This window comes from Ceratotherium simum, chromosome 6 (genome assembly GCF_057802395.1).
Source record: "Ceratotherium simum simum isolate JZ-2026a chromosome 6, ASM5780239v1, whole genome shotgun sequence".
In the NCBI taxonomy this organism is placed as follows: Eukaryota; Metazoa; Chordata; class Mammalia; order Perissodactyla; family Rhinocerotidae; genus Ceratotherium; species Ceratotherium simum.
Window position 1 is genome coordinate 14441910 of NC_141905.1, and position 23475 is coordinate 14465384.

At 35.2% G+C, this 23475-nt stretch overlaps 1 protein-coding gene across 3 annotated transcripts in view; it reads right to left on the bottom strand.

Moving 5' to 3' along the window:
• The window catches only part of RYR2 (ryanodine receptor 2), a 694605-nt gene that overhangs the window by 143142 nt on the left and 527988 nt on the right, over positions 1–23475 (bottom strand). For 2 of the 3 annotated variants that reach the window (XM_087431906.1, XM_087431905.1), the window contains exons 49-55: positions 21813–21891; positions 20148–20237; positions 19203–19340; positions 12430–12507; positions 11177–11252; positions 6272–6395; positions 5669–5784 (exon numbers count right to left, since the gene is read on the bottom strand). In XM_087431906.1, the coding sequence (XP_087288032.1) occupies positions 5669–5784; positions 6272–6395; positions 11177–11252; positions 12430–12507; positions 19203–19340; positions 20148–20237; positions 21813–21891 (701 nt within the window). Of the gene's footprint in view, positions 1–2316; positions 2382–5668; positions 5785–6271; positions 6396–11176; positions 11253–12429; positions 12508–19202; positions 19341–20147; positions 20238–21812; positions 21892–23475 lie in introns of all 3 variants that reach the window. The other variant, XM_087431907.1, reaches the window with a different exon arrangement.

A 23475-nucleotide genomic window follows, 5' to 3' on the forward strand; every position in this document is an offset into this window, starting at 1 on the left:
CAGCCATGGCAGTCAGCACCACTTCAGAGTATGCCTCTCTTAAATCTCACTCTGCTATCTCGTCCCTGTGTGTGTGTGTGTGTGCGTGTGTGTGTGTGTGTGTATGGCAGGATGTAATTATGGGGAAACAACAAATTTTCAATGGTTTGAAATTATTTTCAATATTTCTCAAAATGAAATATTCTTAATATTTTCATATAATGTAGTTCAGTACCCAACGAGCTCAAAAATAATCAATGACTACCAGTGACTGAGTCTCTACTGTGTGTGAGGATTGCAAGTGACATACCATCATCTCAGTTATCCTAGTAACTACTCTGTATGGTAGCTGTCATCACCCCTGCTTTATAGGTATTAAATTGAGATGCAGAAAGTGAGTGACTTTATTAGTCACATTGCCACTTAGCTATCTCCACAATGTTCTTACCTGGCCCCTCTCAAAGCCCACCTCTCACTGAGGATGAGGTGCCGGATGATGTGCTCATCCTGCTGGCCTTCTGCCAATCTCTCCTCCTCACCTGTCTACTCACTCCACAAGGCTTTGCATATGCCATTCCCTCTGTCTGAAATGTTCTTCCCACACCCCATAACCTATTCACTACACTCCTCCTGCAGACCTAGCTCAGTGGCACTACATCAGATAAGCCTTTGCTGACCTCCTCAACTAGAAAAAATTTCCATATTCTATGCTCTCATAACATCATTTGCAATTTTACATTTTATATGTGTGATTTTGGATTCATCTCTTTCCCTAAGAACCTAAGAGGTACACAAAAGCAAGAGAAACATTTCTGGTTTTGTTTCCCATTAGAGCCCTCTCCTGGCCTCTATGAAAACTACTTGCTCTGTTCTGTTGACCACGGACTCACGTCGCTTAGGACTTTGTTGGGTCCATAGCAAGCACTAGATAAATATTTGTTGAATAAATCAATGAAAAAAGTAATAATAACTGGCGTTACCAATATTTACATTCAAGTCTGTCTAACTACATTTTTTTCCCTACAATGTGGTATAGCATACTTATATATAATAGGAATATGCAAGTTTTTAGTGATCTTCCTAGAAAGTTGTGACATTGCCTGAACTTAGTGATTGGAACTTAAGTGGTAGTCAATAAATATGTAAATGAATGAATCATAGACTTAGTAGAAGTTAATCCACATTAGGCATCTGCAAACAAGATTACTAGGGGCGCTGAGTACGGAGGCAATGTAATGCAAGAATGTATTTTAAACGTATGATTAGAGGCCATAATTATAGCATTTCTGATCATTGGCTATCAAGGGGGATTACACCCTAATCGAATAGATATCTAGCAATGTGCAGCCCAGGACAAATTTCAGATAATTGACACAGATTTTGAGTGCTATATCGAGTGGAAAAAAAAGACAAGAGAAATTTCCCTTGTAGTATCAGGCACAATTCTGAAAACATATAATAGAAGCCAGATATTAATCAATCGAAATAAAGTGCTATCTTGCAAATGATCTATAATAACCACCAAATGCAAGTATTTGAAATTAAATAGAAATCATTAGGAATTCAGGTTAACTGCAACATATTGTAAACAGGAGAGCTTCCAAAGGGCATTCTGCCTTCTTGCTAGGGTATCCCCAGGACATAGTCTTATGCCTGACACAGACTAGGCACAGAGTCCACAATGAGTAAGTGAACGAACCCAATATGGAGACTTTGCAACTCCTCGTCTCCTTCCCTTATTGGCTAAAAGGAAGTCATTAACGTTCCAGGCATATAGCAAATTCTTGATAAATTCTTAGTAAATGGAATGAATAATAATAATGGGATATACTCTATATATGAACAATTTATGCCCTCTGAGTTTCAGCTTCCTCATCTGCAAAATGAGTCGGACCAAGGTTCACAACAAAGATTCTATAGTAAAGGTTCTTACAATGCGTCCGTTTATAAATTAACTAATACTTTTCCTCTTTATAAAAGAAATGTCCATTCAAAATTTTTAAATCATAACAACATTCAAATGTTAGGAAATAGATATTTTCCTCCTACGTCATATGATAAAGCCAAAAAAAGAGAACTTGGAATCAGACTTCATATAAAACGAAGTCACTTGAGAAATACGGTAAGGAGAGCAGAGCGAGTTAAAATACGATCAAGTACGCTGGAAGCAAATTTATCCCACATGAGTCATGCATTTATTTTCACTCCACAGAATATTTACTTGTAGTAGAACTCACATTTGTAGACAAGTGCATTCTGAAAGGAGGCAAAAATCTAAAGAGTATATTTTGTAAACAAACATATTGAAGCAAAAACAAGATGGATTGTATACTGTACTTTAGCAAAGAACTTGATTTCTTGTTCATAAGGGAAATGTTCTCCTTTGCTTCTGCTGCCACCATCTGTAGATAGGAAGAGTTTTTAGGCACATGTTGCATTTCAAACATTACAAGATATTCACCCAAAACGGAAAGTTTAGAACACATTGCTAAATGTGTTATCCCACTAAACTGAACATAAAAAGCCAACCAAAAATATAAAGGCTAACTTTGGCAGTGTAATTAAAAAAAACAAGGATTTTAAAAAACACCCAAGTCCAAACAAAAAGCCATTGAGGAGAGTCCATACATGTGGTAATGAGCGCAAACACACTGGGGTAGCTTTGAGATCTTATTGACATGTAGGGAGAAAACTGGAATAGAAGAAAGTAAAAAATCTCACATCTTCTTTCACTGAGAAAGAAGCTCACTGGGATGAGGAAAGTGAATGTAAATTGAGTAAACATAATTGGTTAAGTTTTAACCCTGGCCTCTAACAAAGGTAGTCGATTCTTGGTGGGACTGAAAGTTAAAGATTCCAATATCAATAAATCAATGAAAAAATTGCAGGAAGCCAGCGCCTACGATGAGGGGGGAAGATCGAATTTGTAATATTAGCTTGGAAAATTAACATTCTGCTAAAGAATGAAGTTCACCTATGTCAAAAGTTAATTTCCATGAGCAAAGCAAAAACACTGAGTTTTCCCCATGGTTTAGAAAATGATTTCAAGGTGAAGATTGATGCATTGATTGACCTAATGTATTTAGCTTAGAAGGTGGCCTTTCTCCCCTCCTTCATGAACACAGAGGAGGGTTTCTCGCACATAAAAGAGGTAATAATGAACTATAATAACCATGATGATACGCAGAACGTATTGGAGAGCTAAAAATTTCAGAACTGGATATAAGGTTTTAGCAAAATTTGTAAGCAGAGTTTCCATATTTTATAACAATCCAATTGACTTTTGCTTGAAAAAGTTCTTTTGCAAATAGAAATAAAAACAATTTGAGATATATATTACCAAATCTTAGATGTAATTTCAGAATAATATTTAGAGAATTTAGGTAATATTTTGTAATATCAGAACAATGCTCTTCCTGTGAATAAGTAAAAGAAAACGATGGCTTTTTAACATTTGCATATTTCATTTTTTGTTTCACTATTGCACTAAATCTCTCTCAAGCATATTATGCAAAATGGCAGAATCCATATAAGGGGCTTTCTCATATAAACTAAGTCAAGACAGAATTTTGTTACATAGCTAAATCTGCTAATATTTTGAGGAATTAAAATAGGAAATATCTTTCCTTTCATTATACATTTTAATAAAAATGCTTAAGTGCAAAATGCGAAAAAGATTTGGAGAGAATATGATCTATGACATAATACAAAAATTAGAGAAAGGCATATGCATATTCTTACTGTCACCATTAGCCTATGTCTAAGAATGAATATATTACAGATGTGTTTTTAAGGTAATATAGTGAAGGATAAAACGAAAAAGCATTAGAGAAGTTTTATTTGTAGTAACAATGAAAAATGAAAACTAAAATAAATGATGACATACACAATCCCAACTCTTGCTTCTCTAACAGAGTTCTTGTACATAATTTGCCCTGTCACAGCCATCTGAAAAAGGTACATGTAAAATCAGTAGTTGTAAAAAACCTTATTTTGTTGGGCTATATATTAATCTTGCCTTACTTTCTCCCCAGCAATCTGTTTATAAGATCCTGGACTCTTCGAATTTGCCCTGCAGCAAGATTCTCACCACTCCCTATACACAAACACTGCCCTAGCTGGTTTATTCAGAAACTTGAATACAACGTGAATAAAACCTAAACACATTTTACCTGTCAAAGCTCTTTTTCTGCTATCCATGCAAAGGTAAAAAAAAAAAACAAAACCATACACAATTTTCTTGTTCCCTTCTCCAAATGATTACTCTTTCCTTCCCTCTTCTTCTCTCACTTGCTAAAAAGAAGACTGGATCCCAGAGTTGCTACTCATATCGGAGACTTTTCAATGCGGATCAGAAATTTCAATACTTAACTTTGTGCATAAAAGCTTCAAAAATTCTCCATGGCCTCATTTTTGTTCTTTGGTCAAATTTCACTAATTCAGATTAATTTGGCTACTAGTCAGGATGACTCACAAATCATATTTTTAAAAACCACCATTGTATGAGTTACAAGGAGATTACATACTATAAATTAGTTTGCATAATTGACCTTTGTGAAAAAGATGGTTAAGAAGAGAGCAAAATACAGCATTTGGACCGGAGATAAAGAGGCAGGTTGAAAGAGAGTAAGTTCCTTAAGAGAACGACGCTCAACTGGAAAATCCTTAATCACATTTGGGATACAGGAGCCAGGAACAAGAAAATATCACAGCCTGAATTCATATGAATTTTAATCTGATGCTGTCCCAAAAACTAAGTATAAATTCTAAAAAACCAGCAGCAAAAAGAGCCGTTGGTTAGGAGGGGTTTGTTGATGATGTATTGCTAAGGGATCTAGGACTATGGGCTCTGAGGAAAGGTGTCAAAAACAGAAAGAATGAAGATTAAAAAACAAAAACAGAAAGAGAAACAAAACCTTAAGAGTCAAAAAGAAAATTAAAAAGATAACCACCAGAAGAGCACACTGTTTTTCAAAAGGGACCACACCACATACTTCCTTATATCTTAATACCAACCAGTGGCTGGAAGGTGATCTGACATAAAGGTGAGTATTAACAACTTCAATTTTAATTCACCAATGCTGAGGACGATCACAAAATAACAGAAGTGAGAGGAGGCTGTCTTGATGATCTGTTCTGAATCTAAGATTTAAAATAAGTTCTTTTTGTACTTACGTGGCACTGGGCTAGGTAGGGAGGAGGTCTTTCATTTCACTCTAAGAAGATAATAAAGTATTCTGCATTGCAGATACTCTAGTATAAACGTGTGTCCCTACAAAAACTAAACTCAAAGCATTTAACATTGTCTAGAAATTTTGAGAATCCACTGAGTTTAATATTTTTAAGAGCAGAGCAATTAATTTCATAATGAATGATTTAACTGTACCTTAAATTTTGATGTGCATCCAATGTATCTTTCAAAATGAAAAATCAACGCCAATAAACATTATAAGGAGAAAAGAATTATATGTTAGATTTTTTTTTAAGTTCTCAAAATTTACCCATCCCTAAGAACATGTTTGGCTATTGACAGTTAGGCTCTAGCTAGTACTAGGATGGATAGAAAGTGTTTATCCTATCAGGGAACAGACCATAAACAGCCCAGTAGTCTATGCTGCTCTACACCCTGATGGTGAGAATGTTAAGAATAACAAAAACTGGGCTGTAGTAATAGGATGATGGTACCTACCAAACTCCAGGATATACTGATGAGCTTCATCCACATAGCGAATGAGCTGCTGAAGGAAACTATAGGCAAATCGTTTCTCGATAGAAGGTGTGTCCAATTCCAGGTCCTTGAATCCTCTAGAACAGCAAAAATTAAAATACGGAAACCAGTATCTACTAAGATTATTAGAAGGTAAAATTTTATTAACAAAATTTTATATATATAATACATATGCATAAATTTGGAAGGTTATCTAATATTCTTGTAGGTAAAGGCAAAATTGAGATTTAATTTATAAGGAATACTTTGCATCTGATATAAAACTGTAGTGAAAAACTCTATTACTATGTAATAAAATGTTCCCTTTAAAAAAAAAGAGTCATTTTTGCCTAGAGATTTTGCCTAAATGATGGATGGGGATGTAACATAAGTAGCGAAAGGAACTCAGTTATGTGCAAACAGATAAGGGCATTAATACTTCCGACATGTGTATTCTGAACATGCTAAACAGTAGCTCTAAGGTTTACACAGATCATTGTATTCATTTCCAGCATTAAATCTGATGGGGATATTTAAATATTCAGTCTTATAACAAGAATGTGTAATTGGAATAGGTGTTTTTACCTGGATACAGCATATCCATTGATCTGCAAGAACTTGAGGATGTCCTGTGCTTTTTCCCTGTCCTTGGCTTTCTCTTTGGCTGTCAGTGTATCATAGGGTACCAGCAGGGGGTGGTTTCCACCTCCTAAGAGAACATCAAGATGAGAACACAGCACAGTAATTAGAAAATAATCTGAAATGAGATCCGGTGGCATGTATAACAGGTCCACACTACAGAACTTCTGGTATCCTCTAATGATACACAGAGTATTTAGGACTCATATACGACCCTTCCCTCTCTAATACCTTTAATGTTCCAATTAATTTAGGAAACCTGTTTAAAGAAAGCCTGTGCATATGCCTTCTAAGAAGCAATTAAAACATGAACACACAGGCATTTGTAATATCAGGAGTTGATAACATGTGCCATCACACAAGAGAGGAGAAGAAGCTGTGTTCTCCTCTGCCTTCATACAAGCTCTGAACATGCAGAGTGTAAATATGCACTAAAACGTGCAAAGTTGGATCTAGTAAAATTATAAGGCAAATTTCAAGAGATATGCTTCATTTTCTACCCCACAGAGGGAAGAGAAAAAAATGTCTTAAATATAGAATTTTTATTATGCCTCTTAGATCAGAGAGTACTTTATAGTCACATATTTCTAAATACACAAAACCCATACTTAGATTGCTAAGATAAAAGTTGATCTCTCCTAAATACTTAATAAGAGTATATACATACTTGACTGATTAAAAAATTTTGCAATGTTTCTAGTATACCTATTTTGGTAAGAAATACTAAAAGCATTCCTTTAGATTTAAAAATCTTAGAAGGTATTTAAATTAAAAAAAGACTAATAATGAGAAAACATTCATAGAATTATAAATTTTGTAAAAACTTTTGTAAAAATTTCAAAAAAATGCACTGGTAACTCCAGGTGTAAAAGATCGGACACTATAAAAAATGCTATTAAAGTAGCAGCAAAATGACTAGCATGGTATGCCCCAAATTTAAAGTTTATAAAACATGTATGGGAACGGGAATATATTTTGTGTGGGATGCTCAAATTCCTTGAAACATAACTGTTAAGGGAATCCCAGAAAAAAATAATTGAAAATAAATATTTTGTTTGAATAATGGTGACAACATAGAGTCTATTCAATCAGTGTCCAATATGGTTTAGCCAGGAGCTACTAAAACAATCATAAATGCTGAATTTGCCCTACACAAGAAATAAGCAAACAAAAAGGCAAAGGAGAAAAATGCCATGTTTTCCTTGAGCTTGCTTTGACTGAGAGTGCCATCTACAGAAATGCAATCATGCACTGAATCTCATGACCATTAGGTGACACTCTACATTCATAAATGCAAAGTGACAGTCAAGAGCTACCAAGCCAAGAAATACTAAGCCTATTAAGGAGCCATCGGTTATTTTATAGCATGATATTAATAGTATCAAGTATAATACAATTGTCAGAAGACAATACTAACAAACATTTTGTGAAAAGCAAGGACATAGAATTTGTTACTAAGTGCACTGGGAATAAATTTGACTTCTATCACAATCAAAGATGCAATTTAGTAGGATATTTTATGGAAAAAAATTGTAAATCAAACATCTAATTTAATCATCCTGTGATCATCACCTATTTTGAACTCCACCATTGCATTAGTCGTTTATTCCTAGATAACTATATTAATTTGGCAACTTAATTTGAAATCTACAACAATTTTGGAGTCAGATACTAACAGGTTACTTGTCACTCTGGGGAAAGTGGGGAGAGAGAGAGAGAATCAAGTTTATACTTTCAAATCCTAACAGCACAAAGTACCCTCTGACTCTCAAACACTTCTGAACTTTCAAGTCAGCCAGCAGGCTAGAAGTTATGTCCTTTGCTGTGCCGCTTAATAGCAGCGTGACTACCTTGTTCTTCCACCCCTCATCTTGCCCATTTATAACATCAATGTATGGAAGGGAGGGAAGGCAAGTAGCTACACTTGAGAGGTAAAGGAAACTGCAGTAATTCCTAGGACACTGCCTCAAACATCGAGCACCAGCTCCCGAACTCATTCACGCTAAAGAGTCAAAACTGCTTGATACCAGAGCTGTCTTTGGCTTGGTGACAGATCATCACAGCCCAAAATACTTGAAGTGGTAGTGGGAAAAGAAGACTAAAAAGGAATGCTAGGGCCGGCTCTGTGGCTTAGCGGTTAAGTGCGCGCGCTCTGATGCTGGTGACCCGGGTTCGGATCCCGGGCACGCCCCGAGGCACCACTTCTCCGTCCAACGCGAGGCCGAGTCCCACGTACAGCAACTAGAAGGATGTGAACCTATGACATACAACTATCTACTGGGGCTTTGGGGGGAAAAAACTGAATAAATAAAATCTTTAAAAAGGAATGCTAGTTCTTTATGTTTTTCACTAATTTGGCAGCATTGATAATATTTTTGGGACTTTTACTTCTTTATTTCTATCAATGATAGGCTCCTTATGCTGATTTCCCCCCCAAAAATTCTCCTAGATTCTTAAAGCAGGTTGAGAGGGCACCGAGGAACAGACGATTTAGGAGAGCAGAAGAGGACATTTTCTCCAGACTTTTCTAAAGCAGATTAATCTTCTGCACAAAGATGCAGGGATGATAAAAGAGCCCAGGATAGGGTGGAAACTAAGTCAGCCTCAGCACTGGCTCTTTTAGGCATCTAGGTATCTGACTGACCAAATGGTGATTTCAAGTTTCTCCTTATTCCTGACTTCCTGTGCTTCTCTCCTGCTGTTTCTCTCCCTCTCTCTTTCTCTCTCTCACACACATACACACACACACACACACACACACACACCCCCACCCCCATAGGCTCCAAGACACAGGGTGGGCGACAGGCCCACACTCCCACCCAGAACTTCTCGGAATTGGAAGGAGAGTTGTCAGGACACAAGTTGGCTGTTGAAATCTCCAGGAGAGAGAACAAATTTGAGAAAACACACAAGTAGTTTCTTTCCTAAAATTGTCCACAGTCTCTAGCCTATCTTCCTTCCCAAACTCATTTCTCTGTTTCCTTAGTCTCAATAACCTAAAAGCCAAGATCCAGTGTTGTATATTTCAACACGTTTCCTACTGGTTTGCTGTTTTGGTCCTTAACAACTTACTTTCTCCTTTAAAAAGAGAAGCATGTGTGGAATAAGAAGAATGATTGGCGACTTTGAGGACTAAGTTCACTACCTCGCCTTTTAGGATGCTGCAACTATGATTGTCTTCCAACCACACAATATGAATTGGATGCAGAGATACAGATGTCTCATTTATGAGCAGCATGCTTTAAAGAAAACATGGACTATAAGACACCTAATGGCTGGCCCAGAAATTCAAGAACAATGATGATTTTCTAGCATACTTATTTAGAAGAGCAGTAACAAGACAGCAGCTTATTACTGTTAATTTTAACCAAACCATAGTGACTGAAACATACTTTGAAAAAAAGCAACAGATTATTTTCATGTAATCTGCTTGTGTAACATAACAAATAGTGATTTTGTCTAACAGTCTTGTGGACAATGTCCCTCCAAGAATTTCACTAAGCAAAACTCTGTGGTTCTATGACAGCCAGCCAGCCAGCCAGCCAGCCAGCCATCTGTCAGCCAGCCAAGCAATTGATTGTTCATTTAACAAACATTTACGAATCTTTCTAGAAAAACAGGCCTAGGTCTGAGCCAAATTTTATAATAGGCAATTTTGGTATACAGAATCCTCTCCATTTATTTCTATGACCAATTCTAATTCGTGTTGCTCTGTTTCCTAGTGTTTGGTGCCTGGTACCATTCTTCAATATCACACCTATTCCTTTCACCATGAAATATCCCTACACTTCAAAATTATCTCTCTCTATATTCTTATCTATAACAACAAATAAGAAATAGAGAGTTTCTTGGTGCCGAGAACTGTACAGCAAGGATTATAAAAGTAATAGAAGTTGTGGCCCTGAACTTGAGACAATTATATTCTCACTGGGGCAAAGAAACCTACATAGGCAGTAATTAAAGAGAGGATACACATACACACATACACACACTCACAGACACACATTATAAATAACATGTGTACAGTCTAATGCTGAAGAAATAACAATGAAAGAGATCATCAGTGTAGGATGCATTAAATTGTTAAGAAAATATTTATGCAAATAAGAAATGATTTGAGGGCCGGCCCGGTGGCACAGCAGTTAAGTGCTCGAGGTCCGCTTCGGCGGCTCAGGGTTTGCAGGTTCGGATTCCAGGTGTGCACCAACGTACCACTTGTCAAGCCATGCTGTGGTGGTGTCCCATATAAAGTAGAGGAAGATGGGCAAGGATGTTAGCCCAGGGCCAAGCTTCCTCAGCAAAAAAGAGGAGGATTGGCATCGGATGTTAGCTCAGGACTGATCTTCCTCACAAAAAAAAAAAAAAAAAAAGAAATGATTTGAGAAATGAGTAAGAATATTAGGTCATTTTAGTATTTTAAAAAAACAGCAGAAAAGAGCAAGCAAAAGCAAGTAAGGGACAATAACATAACTGGACTAAACAAAACAGAGAGGCTGAGAAAAGAAATAAAATAGGATGCGATATGAGAAATATTTAAGTTGGGGTGGAAGCCAATGAGGGAGGTCTAGGTAATTAATAGAACACCTCAGAAATTAGGATGAGGAGTATAGATCTCTACATGATAAAATAGGCAAGAGAGAGCCATAGAAATTCTGACACATGAGGAAATATACACTAGCAGTGCAGGAAATTATAGAATTTCCAGCTTAAAACTGTTACAGGCATATTTGAACCATTCTAATAAAATAAATATAGAATGAGATCTTGTGCTAAAAAGACTATTTTACCACATCACATATTCATGTAGTCACACTCTGATATTTTTTAATGACGATTTTTAGAAAATGTTACCTTTGGACTCCAGTTCCAGTTTCTTTTTCTTTGCCCATATATTATGGTAGTTTTCGGCCATCATTTCTGCCATAGCCTTAAATGAATAAAATATTTAGCAACTGAGTTATAATACGAGTAGAAAAGGACAATGTTGCTTTCTAATACATAACATCAAAACATGCTTTAAATTAATAAATCATAGTGTGTTAGTGCTAAAATACATGTAAAGGATAAGCAAACACAAGTTTCTCATTTGGAACGTGAACCCCAGAGAATTCTATTGATCTGCGAAATTATGCGGTAGGAAACAGCAGTGTGATTCGATGGAATGGTCACTGTTACTCATAATGTTTACAGACATGTTTTATTAATTCAATAATGAAACTTCAAATTAGTTATGAACTTTAACAAAAAAAGTATGCATTTACAAGTTCTTATTTTAATTTCCAAAGCTTTAAAAGATGATCTAAACTTTATTGAACATTGAACGCAAAGAACATTAGACAGATAGTCTAGATCAATGTCTGTCCCATACCAGGTGAGACACCTTGGACGAGCCACATTAACCTTTCTGTGGCCTTTTGGATTCTGACATGATTACCTCTAAGATTCTTTTCACTTTTGATTTTCAAGTTTACTATGTCACTTTAACACATTCATACAGGAGCAACGACAAAGGGCAAGCCAAACAATTTACCAATACATAGATTTTATCTTTATATACTTATTTCTCCTGGAATAGTACTAACAATGCCAATATCATTGTTTGATCATTATGTTGACTGTTAACTTATGTTCCATGGCAACAAATTTTATCTTTCACTCAAATCAGCCATTTCAAAGTATGTTCCTTACTGACAAAGGAGAACAGATAAAACTGTGGATGGAGCAAGCAAAACGTCATCAGTTTCCCTAGATAACTTAAAATACATATTCTTTAATAAGTAATTAAGGTGATCCTTGAGCAGAGCATTATTAATTACTGATTTACTCTCTTCTCACACATAGCTATTTAATTATTATATTAGGGTTTTTTAATGCATATTATCTTTAAAGAAAATGTGTTATCTGGAGGAAACATTCTAGAAAAAGTTATATCAACTTTCATAGCATTAAAAAATTGGGGTATACAATCTATAAATTTCTATGGACCCTTCATATGATTACCACATTCAAGAAAATCATACTGCAAAATATATGCAGGAAAGGGTTAGAGTATGCTTTTTAAAAATGAAATTTGCAGAATATTTTTAAAAGTTAACAGTACTTACATGCAAGTCTCTGGATAGCGTGACATTGCTCATGTCAATGGCTCGGGGGCTATAACCATGGGCAGCATCTATAGAAACCTAGATAATTTATGTGAAAAAATAGTGTCTTATTAAAAAACCCAGTGGGGAGAGACTTAAGAGATACTTTAGAGATATAATGCAAACAAACTTCCAAACATAACATTTCCTCAGATAAAACTGGCAAATATCTACACAAACTGATTTTGCAAATGTATCCAGCAAATTAAATTATATTGGGTGTCTGACAATTATTTATGATTGAATAATACATCCCAATATCTTAGAGATTGTCAAAAGCTAATAATCAGAATTCAACCAATTGTGCAATGAATCCAAGATTCTGAAATATTACCTGAGTCAAAGAATCATTGTATTCTTGAGTTTCTCACAAATTCTAATTGGCTGCAATGAAATTTACTCTTCCTCATGCAAACAGTAGTTAATCAAAAAGGTCAATATTTACAAATGTCTTTATGGGCCAAATGTTAAGATAAAATAAAACCTATTTTTTAATTTTAAAAGTACATCAGATAACATTCAGTGATTTACAAAGATATCCTCAATAACCAGAAGACTTCCTTAATTTCTAAATTACGGCATTTTAAAAATGAAACATTATCTTCTCATCAACTGTAAGATGGTCTCACTTACTGTTCTGAGCTTTTACCTTATTCCACCCAATGACAAAGAGTATCATAGAAATGAGCTCTGGTTCATGCTTATAAATCTAAAATTATACCTTGACATATTTCATAATCGTATATATTCTCTTGTTAGAAATGGATAAACAAAAAATAAAAGGTACAATATACCTTATATCCATGCTTGTAAAACAAAAAAGAGGCTATCATATGCTATCATTAATAATGGGCCATGGGCTATACTGAATTTACTGGTCAGTTTTGACTGAACCGTGGCTTCTGTGTCTTCACCACTGCTCAGTATCATTTAATAGTGGAATGTGTAATAAAATAACATTTTTTTTCTCCTTTAAATATTCCTGAAAGGAAATTGAGACTTAGAGAGCTTAAGTCACTTCCCCAAGGTCACAGAGCTAAAAATCTGAGCAGGCAGGATTCCAAGCCCAACTGTCTGACTACAGACCTACTTCTCTTTCCCTGTCATGTGACCTCGTATACCCTCAACATGTTACAATATACTTCTTTCCTCACTAATCTACTACAACTGTCTTCTCAAATGTTATCAGTTTCCAAGTTGCTAAATTCAAAGTCCTCTTTCCAGCTACCATCAAACTGGCCCTTCTAGATTTCACACTACTAACCACCGCTCACCATCCTGCTCGTTTCAGGAATGCCATGAAACCACCCTCCTGGCTCTCTGCTCAACCTTTCTGACCTCTTCTCCTCAGATTCTTTCTTTGGCTCCTCTTCCATAAATCACATTTAAATATTTGTGGTTTTCCGAGCTCACTCTTCAGTTGTTTCTTTCTTTCTTCTAAATCTTTCTCTAGGTGTCCATATCCATACCTACTTTAAATATTTAACTTATCAACCATTTTTTAATAAACCAAAAATCAATCAGTCTAGCCTAACATTACTCCTGTGCTCTAGACTTAAGTTTTCAACGATTCATTACCATCTCCATTTGACATTCTATATCTGTATTAATTTTATATTATTATAAGAGATCACCACAAATTTAGTGGTTTAAAACACCACAAAGTTGTTAGAAATCTGACACAGGTCTCAGTGGGCTAAAATCAAGGTGTCAGTAGAGCTGTGTTCCTTTCTAGAGGTTTTATGGAAGAATCTTTTCCCTGTCTTTTCCAGTTTCTAAAGGTCACCCACATTTCTTGGCTCATGGCTCCTTTCCTCCATCTTCAAAGTCAGCAACACTGCATCCCTCTAACATTTTCACAGATTCTGGCAATTGGGGATCATCTTTGCGAGTGATAATTCTGCCTAACAAAACATCTAAAATCAAATTCGTTATTCTCTTCTTGTGTTACCCTAGAACTGCTATGTTCCCTACCTCACCTAACATAACCACCCACCTGGTAGCCTAGTCCAGATCCATGGCAAAGCCTTTGATTACTCCTCCTCATCCCCTATCATATAACCAGTTAGTCACAGAATTCTTTCTCTTCTACTTCAAAAATATCTATGGGACACATTCACTTCCTTCCATTTCCACACTTTTGCTCTAATTCAGATATTTAATGTTTTAGTTTTGTTTTGTGGGATGTCTACAATATCCTCCTAAGGAATTTGTCTTTCCACTTTCAATCTCCCCATTCTCTGATTCATTCTCTATTCTGTTGTCAGAATTATATTTCTAAAATATTTATTTTATTATTCCTTGAGTTATAAGCCTTTCTACTGTACAATAGAAATCTGTAGGCATAGGCTGAGCCTTATTCATGTTAGTATTCCCAGGGTCTGGCATAAACCATCTTTCATCAACTTTAGGATTATAAAATCACTCCCAATCTCACAGATATTGAAATATGGCAAATGTGTGTCTTAGAACTGATTTAAAAAAAGTATTAGACTCTTTAAATTTTGTTGAATAAATGAATAAAATCAAGCTGATATCAATAACTTTACTTGTTTCTAAAGTAAAATTCCCCATATTTAATTATCCTTTTAGACCACATTCCTTATATAACTGAAATTTTATACCCTTTTAGCTTTAGATTAAGTTATTGAGGCTGGTGTAAAGAATGTATAAGTAGATATTTGTTTATTCAGAGACAGATTCTTTTTATGTTCTTCACGACCTGCTTTTCTCCTTTACATACATAGAATCAGAAGTCTGGCCAGGTCTTCTATAATTTCAAGTTACCTGGCTTATGCACCATCTCTGAACTAGGAGCTTTAATGTTAACTTAATTAACTCTAGTCTTATTAGCAATAATAATAATAACAACCACCACGTGAATAGTTATGAGCAAGTCACATAGATTATCTCATTTAATCTTTAGAACAACTCTGAAAAGCAGATATTACTTTTCACCATTTTAAAATGAGAAAAAAGAGGTCCAAAAGAATTAAATAATTTTAAAAGTCATGATAGCATGTAAATGGTAAACAGCAGAATCAAGTTCTGAAAGTAATTTTGTCTGACTCCAAAGCACTTATCGACTTTCTTAAAATGGCCCCCATTGTCCTCGTGACTTGGCTCCTGAGACCTCTCCACCCCTCTCCTTGTTACTCACTCAGCTCCAACCTCACTGGCTTCCTGGATCACCCTCACACATACCAGGCCACACTCCCAACTTATCACGTGTGCACTACTTGGAACATTCTTCTCCCAAATCTGTATAACTCCCTCACCTCTTTCAAGTCCCTATTCAATTTATCTCTCTGAAGATCAAATCCACTCTGATAACCCTATATAAAATTGCAACTCATCCCCAAACACTGTCGAACCCCCTCCCCTCTGCATTCCCAATCTGCCTTTGCATGCTAAGTTTTCTTTTTTCTATAATATTTATCATATTTTGACATATTCTACAATTTACTTATATCTATTGCTTACTTTCCCCATTAGAATGTATGCCCCATGAGAGCAGAGATGTTTGTCCATTTTGTTCATTGATCTATCACAACAGCTTAGAATAGTGCATGGAACATGGTAGGTGCTCAACAAATATCTATGGAAGGAATGACTGAATCATTCCTCTCTCCTGGCCTGCATTTTAGTTCTAGATGGGTAACACGTTCCAAAGTTTCATTCCCATCTCCCTCTTCCTCCCAGGTTACAAGCTTAATTTTTTTTGAGATACTATGAAACTTTACTTGTCCCCCCCCAGATTTTGATATTTTACCACACTCCAAATACAGAAGTAACTTGATCAGCAATTCTCTTGTGCTTAATAATTACATCTTCAGCACAGACTATCACAGACATTGAGGTTATAAGCTTATTTTTTATTTGTGTAAATAGTTTATACTCCACATTCATAATATTGAAAAACAGATACAGGATAAGAAATTGGTGGGGGGGGGCGGTGAGTAAATAAGTAATTATTGAGAACCTATGGACTATTCCTGAGATTGTCAGAAATGTCTCTTTTCGTGCTGACTTTTAGTGATCACTACCAAGAAATCAAATCCACCCATTTAGCCCTTCTCCAATTAGCCAGCATCTCCTTACTTCTAATTCTGTCAGCATTTATATATTCTATCCTATATCCTATCAAGTTGCTATTGGTTTTGTCCATGCCCTTATGCCATCTTAATAAGCAAATTACAAAATCCTAATTGAGTGGTAAATTTCCTGAAATCATGATTCATGTCTTCCTGTGGTGTTCATGGTAAACCAAAGACATTAATAATGTCACTGATCCACATAAAAATAATAATGCTAATAATTAGGTCTAACATTTATGGAAATATAGGCCAGTCACTCTTTTAAGTGATTTATAAGCATTATAACATTTAATCCTCACAATAATCTTTTAAAGTAGATGCTCTTATCTGCTTCATTTTAAAGATGAGAACTCTCCAGCATAGAGAGGTTAACCAGTTTGCTGAGTTCACATAGCTAGCTACTCAGTGGTGAGGCCAGGATTTCAACCCATGCGGGTTATGCCAGATCCTGCTGAGTTAAACACAGGCCACTTCTGGCTCACAGAGGGAGTGCTGAGTCCCAGTGGAAGGAAGCTGAGAATATCAGGCTCCAGAATCATGTCAACAAGTGATCTCAATTCATCCACTTATAGTGCTTACTATAAACTGATGCCATAAAAGTGTTCCTTACTTTATTCTAAAGAGTGTATATATTACATAATAGAAAGTACCTTTATAATCACCTGGGAAATCAGTAATGGAGAGAAGTTACCGAGAAAAGAAAAGAAGTTTTCCAAGATGATATTTGAAAAAGAGGATAATAATGTCAGATTAGTAATTAAGAAATGACCATCTATTTCAACATTTCAAATAATGTTGGTTTATGCTTAAAGAACATTGGAGTGAACATCTGAGTGACAAGGATTATAAATACATTTGTGGCATTGGTTGGATTTTGCTCTCCATTTCTGAAACTGATAGAAATATTCTTTCTTTACTGCTAACAGGTCAAAGTAATACAAACACAAATACACTCTTTTACTTACCATTAGTGAAATGCTCTCTAGCATTAAAAATATTTAAATAATATTTAAAAAAGCGATAATAAGTGATATCATTTACTGAGGCAAACAGATTAAGTAACACGCCCGGTGGCACATTTCTAGAAAGTGGTGGTCTCAGGATTGAAGCCCCAGTGGTCTACCTCCAGAGTCTTCCCTCTTAATCTACACACAACCCCTCTGGCATACTGAAATCACATAGGAGATTTAACAATATATATCATGCATTACACATGTCACTCTGAAAATCAGTAAGACTTGAGATGGCTATATGAATATCAGTTGACAGAATCTATTGAGGGCTTAACGTGCACTGAGAACTATATTAGGAGCTAAGGGGGGAGTAAGGAAGAGAGGAAATAAATACAAAATTTACAATTTTAAATTAGAGCACATAATTTTTGCTATTAAGGGCAGTGGGAGAATCTATCTTATTTTTCCCGGCAAAACTTCAAGTTACCTCCTTTCTGTAGTAATTTCCTTATTTCTCATCTAATTTACAGGGAAAATAAAGAGACCATTCCATTCTCTGCACTCTGCAGTACCTGTACATACCACTAGTCTAATCCTTACTGTACGATGTGGCAGCAGGTTTAACCTGACTGTCTGTAACACCAAACTGCGAGTCTTTAAGATTAGAACTAGATCTTATTATCTTTGTGTTCCTATTGCCTAGTTACACAGTTTATGCTCAGTATTTGTTGAAACAGATTAAAGCAAAATGTAATCTAGTTAGAAATGTGTGCACACATGATAAAAAGGTAAATATGCATTTACAGCTTCCACTCACGATACTTATTTAAGAGAATTTAACGTAAAATATACCCAAAACAGAACTTAGTCTATTTAAAAGTATATTTCAAATACGAAGTATGTAAAGCACATGCTTTGAGTACCCTCATTTTCTTTTTTCAAAAGTGTAATCTGTATAAATGGCAATAATAAACACAATATTTTGTGTAAACCAAATACAATGGCCTGAGCAGTCTAGAAAAGGAAAATGACAGGTTTATCTCCCAGGAGAAATGAAAGAGCCAGAGACAATAGTTGGTATTTGGTCACCATCTTGAACCACAGGTTCTCCAGGTCCAGGCTGTGCCTTACTCTGCCACGTTGAGCATTGAACCCCCACAGCTAGCACCTTGCTAAGTATACAGCCTCCCTTGGCATGGCCCACTAATGATGTACTCTCTGAATTTTTGCTCTGCCTGTCTGGTTGCTTATCTTCCCTTTGCAAGTGGATAGGTGCTCAAGTTCCCTGACTTGGAACATCTATGTGGGTTCTAGATCTCGATCACTACTGTCTGACCACCTCACTGCTCCCTAAGAACCAACCTTCAGTTCTTACTGGCAAGGAGACAAAAGCTCTATAGACAATTGTAGGTAATGAACACATCCTACAGCCTTCATTAGTAAAACTTGAAGAGCTTACCATTGGGTGCTCCTTTATATAGTAGCCAGGAAAAGTACGACCTGATATATAAACTCCAGTACTTTAACCAAGACTTAGCTTCACTTAAAACTAAAGAAAAAGGAACATGGATTTTCCCCTTCTAAACTTTATGTTAGTCTTCAGAATTTTCAAATTATTTGTTTTGGAAAACCCAACAATTAAAAGATTACACATAAACCATGGATTCATGACTGCGATTCTTACCTGGCTTGTCTGAGAAATACGACGAGTCCGGTTATAAAGGGCCATGCTGTCTCCCTCCCGTGTTCTTTCAATTCTCCAACCCCAAGCCAGCATCGTTTTTAAAGATTCTTTGATTGGCCAGCGATAAATTTCTTTTTCCTAGAGACAAAAAGGAAGAGTAAAATAACAAACAAACAAATAGGATATTATGAACCTAAATGAAAATAAAAAATATTTAATGCTTTGTTCTGAAATAGACTGCCTTCATTTAAAAAAAATTGATTGGCTTTGTTTATTTAAAAACAAAAAAGAAAAGTAAAAATTCTGAAAAGCAGAATGTGAGTTGAGATCTAGTTTGACTAATGCTGCTAAGAGGGATCCTAGCTTATTATAGAATGGATGTTAATTTCCTTTAGTTTCCCAGCTCCTGAGACTTTAGATAGAACCTAGAAAGGAGAAACACAAGTAGGAGAAAGTGCCAGGTTATATGATATGTGTGTGAAGGCTTTTCTACCATCTGAATAAATAGAGAAGTAACTCTTCCTTCATAAACACCAAGCTAGAAAATCCTTCTCATTTCATTTGTCAAGTTATTGACTTCCTCCCAAAGAAGTAAAATATATTAAAACTCACAAATAAGCATATTAAAATATTATTTCATTACCCCTCATCAAGAAACTCTTAAGAATGATAAGAATATTTTTGAAAGTTCTTAAAAATATAGGAGAGGAATAAAAACCAAAAAGGAACCAAAAAATATTGAGTAGAGAAGATAATAACCAATTAAATTCTGACAGGAAATGGGAATAGAGAGAAAAAAATAAAAGATAAAATAATGAGAACTTTGACTAAAGATAAAAATAGTATATATAAAATAAAGAAGACATGTTAATAAAAAATTATATAACAAAGAAAAAATTTTCAAAAGAAATTAAAACTACATAACCTAAAAAAAAAATCCCTCACCTTTTCAGATAATAGTTTATATGGCTTCATTAATGGTTGAACTTTAGATGAGTCTGAATATATTTCTCCATAAATCCATCCATTTGCCAACTAAAACAGAAAACAAACATCAAAATTGTTTTATGTGTATTAGTTTTAGAGAGTGTAAATGTGCACGTGTTTAAGCGTGTATTTGGTAAAATAAATCTAAAATGAACCAAAATAAGAATTAAGGTTTGGATTTTATCTGGCATAAGTCCATATAAAGATTTCCACCCTAATCAATACTATTTTGAGTACTCACCTGGAACAAATCTTTTTATCCAGAGATTAAAAACATCCAGTTTTCCTTACACAGACCCAGGCCTGTGATTGTGTCAATAAACCCTCCCCTGGGAGGAGACTACAGGCCACGAGGCCTCTGTGATATTTATTCTAGCACAACTTGGGACCCTCACCAGTGACATGTGTATGTGAAACGCTCCTTTTAAACAGTAAAACTGGAGTATGCTCTTTTTTTTGGAAGCTTCCCTGGAGAATGCTACTTGCTGTGCCCACTCCTACATCCAATTCTCTCTCAACACATTTGTTCCAATTATTTTGCCCATATAATTTTGTACATATCACCGTTTCCCTACATTATTTCACATCTGCCTATGGAATCTGGGTAACTAGACTGGAATAAATCAAGACAGTCTTCCAGTAAACTTCCTCTCCATCACCACCCCCGCCAGCTCAGCACCTAATAGTCTTCATGTAAAACAGACACTTAACTCTCATTGACTTACCTAGTAAATCAATTAAATTACTGAACAGAGCCACAAGTTTATCAAAACAAAAAGATGGTTTCTAGAGGGAGTAAGGGACTGGGTTGGTCAGGGCATGGACTGAAACTTCATGTGAAGTCTAGCAGAATGATACTGAGATGCTATAGAACATGTGTCTTTTGGAACCTTTGCTGTTTGATTCTCACTTCACCAAATCAGTACGTGCCTATTTTAGATTCCTGCATCATCTCAACTCAGTTTCTCTATTTTAACCATCTTCTCTCAAGTTTAAATGAGGCTCAACTTAAATGAATTTCTCAGGCATAAGACATGTCACAAATTGCCACTGCTTTAGTCATTTCATTTGGGTTGGTTTTTTTTGACAATACAAATAAAACATGTCATCTAGCCAGGTAATCTATGTTTAGTGATCTGCAGATCTACTTAGTAATAAGAAATACAACAGAAGAGTAGAAGGTGTAAACAATCCCTAAATACTGATTAATAATTTTAAAGATTTTATCCAATATAAAATTACACATAAACCTAAAGTTTCCTTAAAAGATTTCTGGACCCAGAGTCACCATTTCTTCCTGAAGCCCCTGATGATTATTGTTTTTACTCCCATGAACAATGTGCATTTAGAAACTATACTTATGATTTAATTAATAGATTTTTTTGAATTCTTAAAACTGCACTTTTTATGAACACAAATACTCTTATTCATATATGTATCATACATGCATTAAGGCAGAACTAGCTAAATATTATATCAGCATATTGTAATTAAATGTTGTTTCCTAATCTAGATAAAGCTCTCACTTAAAGTAGACAGTTGTCACAGTCAGAAATATTTGCACAGTGACCAGTCATTAGGCAGGTTCAGTACTGAATTAGAATGGGACACCCCAACTTTTACCTTGTCCATTGACCATCTGTCATGGGAATGTTCTGCATATTTGTTAATGAAGTATTCCAACTTCTCAGGAATTGTAATACTATGAGAAAAATAAAGGAAAAAAAGCTTCATTTTCATAGGATTTACAGGAATCATATTAATCATTTACTCATAGCTTATGACTGCTTAAATCCCATTTGATGCATACTGTTAAAAAACTGTTTTAACAAGGTATTACTTTTCCATATTGTAGGAACAACATAAGAAAAGTCAAGCAGATAATGTTCTTTCCACTCATCTTATACTGATTCATACTTTATTATGTCTTAATATGTTATATATAATAAAAATCATAGATAGTATAAGCAAAAATAATTAAAATATATTCAAAGATGAATATATTATAAACAGATAATACCAAAATAAACAAATTATACCAATAATTGGTATATAAATAGAATATAAACAGATTATACCAAAAAAAGTTTAAAAATCTGACTCAAGATATGGTTAGAGTCAACAAGCTTCAAGACATATTTCTCTCCCATATTTGTTCTTTGAAGTTAGTCTCCCTTTATGACTTCACTCTTCTGCCACAAATATAAATTGGTAAAAGACTGCTGAAATCTGATCTGTTACTTTTTTGTGTGTGTGAGGAAGATCAGCCCTGAGCTAACATCCTACGCCGATCCTCCTCTTTTTTTGCCGAGGAGGATTGGCCCTGACCTAACATCTGTGCCCATCTTCCTCTACTTTATATGAGATGCCACCACAGCATGGCATGACAAGCAGTGCGTCAGTGTGCACCTGGGATCCGAACCCATGAATCCCGGGCCACCAAAGTGGAGCGCGTGCACTTAACTACTTGCGCCACTGGGCCGGCCCCCTACAATTTTTTTAAATGTACTAAAATTTTAAATTAATTTCATACAACTAGTGATGTGTTAATGATTTTAAATATTAATGATCTATACATAATATTCTAAATGTTACTAATATGGACTATAGGGAAAAGTAATCAACCAAATCATGCTTTATGATTTTGATAACATTTATTCTTGATTTCTTTCATGTTTAAATAAATACTGAATCTCTCGAACAGATGTTGAGTGCATGCAAGTGATGACCAAGTCTGATGGTAAATGTAAGACTTGGGAATATCAAATATACCTATGAATGGAAAAGTAATTATATATATAATTCCATTCATTAATGAATATAACTTATTAACACAATTAACTTCGAGACTAGAATTCTATTTAAAACCTAGTATTAACGACATGGCTTACTGCTGTTTTCCAGGAATGTTATCAGTCAGCAATTGAACTGTATGACATATACATACTTAAGAAACAAAGTTGCAGAAGTTATTGATTTCACTATGTAAACCCAATCTGTTAAGAAGTCCCCAAAGGGGCAAGCCTAGGCAAATAAATAGACATGCCCAACGCTTGTTAATTAATTAAATTAATTAATTAGATTAATGAACCAAAACCATCACGTTGTTCTGATGTTATTTTGTAATCCTGGATTATATTGTACGTTAGCAAACCACAAACTTACCCATGTAGGAATGTGAACATGTGATATTTTGGTTTACTTACTTTGGAAGAGATACAAAGGATCAATCACATAAGCCAAATACTGGGGGGTAGAGTCTTTTCTCACAGGACTGTCCTCAAAT